The sequence below is a fragment of the Medicago sativa genome, chromosome 8 (assembly GCF_051527215.1).
Source record: "Medicago sativa cultivar Bolivia chromosome 8, Bolivia_mono, whole genome shotgun sequence".
In the NCBI taxonomy this organism is placed as follows: Eukaryota; Viridiplantae; Streptophyta; class Magnoliopsida; order Fabales; family Fabaceae; genus Medicago; species Medicago sativa.
Window position 1 is genome coordinate 69,816,184 of NC_140756.1, and position 1,752 is coordinate 69,817,935.

Sequence of the window (1,752 nt, forward strand, 5' to 3'; positions counted from 1 at the left end):
ATTTTTTAAGATTTCAAGATGTTGGATGCACAATTTTCATGATCATATTTTAAGATTTGGCTTCTTAACTTGAGCCACAAGTTAGCATTTCTCTTAAAATATAAATGAAATATAGTATATATCAAATATCAAATGTTATTGCACTTATGTTTATTTATATTTATATTTTATAAATATATATTATATTAAGCTTTATTGTGAACGGGCCGTGATGAGTTAGATCGTTCTTTTTAGTTATCCGTTTGAGAGGTTTGTGCATCGAAAGATGTGTTTATATAATCTAGTCATCTCATTAGGTTATACATACATTGAAACGTGTTGCTCATATCAATAAAGAGGCAAAAGTTTTCTCTCAACTCTAATTTTCTCAAGTCTCTCCCAATTCTTTATGGATCCTTCGATCATTCAAGATACATGGTTACTATATAAGACAATATTATAGAAATTGTTGTAATATAGTCTATATTACAACAATTTCTATAATATTGTCTTATATGTTGGTTTCTATGATTTAAGTCCTCTGTTAATATGTTAAAATGTCTTGTTTTTTAGTTTAAAAGTGTTTAGCAACGATATTAATTCTCACAAATTTAATATTGAAAAGATAAATATTGTAAGTTCGAATATGCGCTTTAACCTATCTAATATATCTTCAAAGTTTTCTATCATTCAAATGATTCTTGCAAACATATATATAAAAGAACTTTTTAAAAAGTGAGAATACAAAAAATATTAAAAATCATTAGATTCCATTTTCTTTTTCAAATCATTAGATCCGTGGAATAAAGAAGACAAGGAATCTTTAGGGTCTCAGTCATCGAATAATAAAACCAAAAATTATATTTGGATTCATAAGTTATAGATATACAAACTGGTTATTCAAAATTTCAAACTATCAAAAATTGGTTGAAAGGATTGATTTATTCTATTAGCATCTTTATGCTATTCAAACTATCAAATCCATCAGCAAGTATTGAAGGGATCGAAGGATAAAGGAGAGATAATTTCTTTGTATAAATAATAACATCTTGCAATATACTTCACATAATTATAATTATAAATTGAATGGTACAATCAATAGCCAATAATTAATTAAACCCAAGCTCATGCAACATGCATGGTTTGGGATGCAAGAAATTCACAATCTGTAATGCAGAATGAAACTATGAAGAAGACTTAATAATTAATTATACATACACCTAGCTAAAATAAATAAATTGCATATTTACATCAATTTCCAATTTTGTTTTGGTAAGAATGACCAACACCAGGACTGTGACCAAGGTTTGTTTTTTGGAACTCATTTGTAGTATCCTCAGTCACATATTTGTTATCATCTTGGCTCTGAGCTACCTTCTTTTTCGAATTCACGTTGATATCTTCTTCGGAAAAATATCTATGACCAACACCAGGACTATTTCCTGGTGTTGTTGGTTGGAATGCATTTGTATGAACTTCACTTGAATCTCCAAAATAACTAGCTACTTCATTGTTTGATTTTATTGATGAGTCAACTTTCTTCTCTGATGTTGAAATCGGAACATTGTGATGGTTCAATGGTTTAATGAGCCTAGCATGAGATTGAAGGGAATAGTTGCATGCAATTAGGGCAAGAAAAAGAGCAAAATATTTCATTGTGTATTGAAATTTAGCCATTAACAAATAGAGAAAGCTAGAGTAAAGGGAATGAATGAACTATATGTATTGAAAGTTTAAGCTTGTTAGTTCAAATTAGAAGATATATGATATGAC

The 1,752-nt window shown here is 28.4% G+C and overlaps 1 protein-coding gene across 1 annotated transcript; it reads right to left on the minus strand.

The window, feature by feature from the left end:
* Positions 1-1,036: 1,036 nt before the first annotated feature.
* Positions 1,037-1,752, minus strand: LOC146901004 (uncharacterized). Its single transcript, XM_085735039.1, has one exon. It carries the CDS (start codon positions 1,654-1,656, stop codon positions 1,231-1,233), a length of 426 nt encoding a protein of 141 aa, XP_085591165.1. The 5' UTR covers positions 1,657-1,752; the 3' UTR covers positions 1,037-1,230.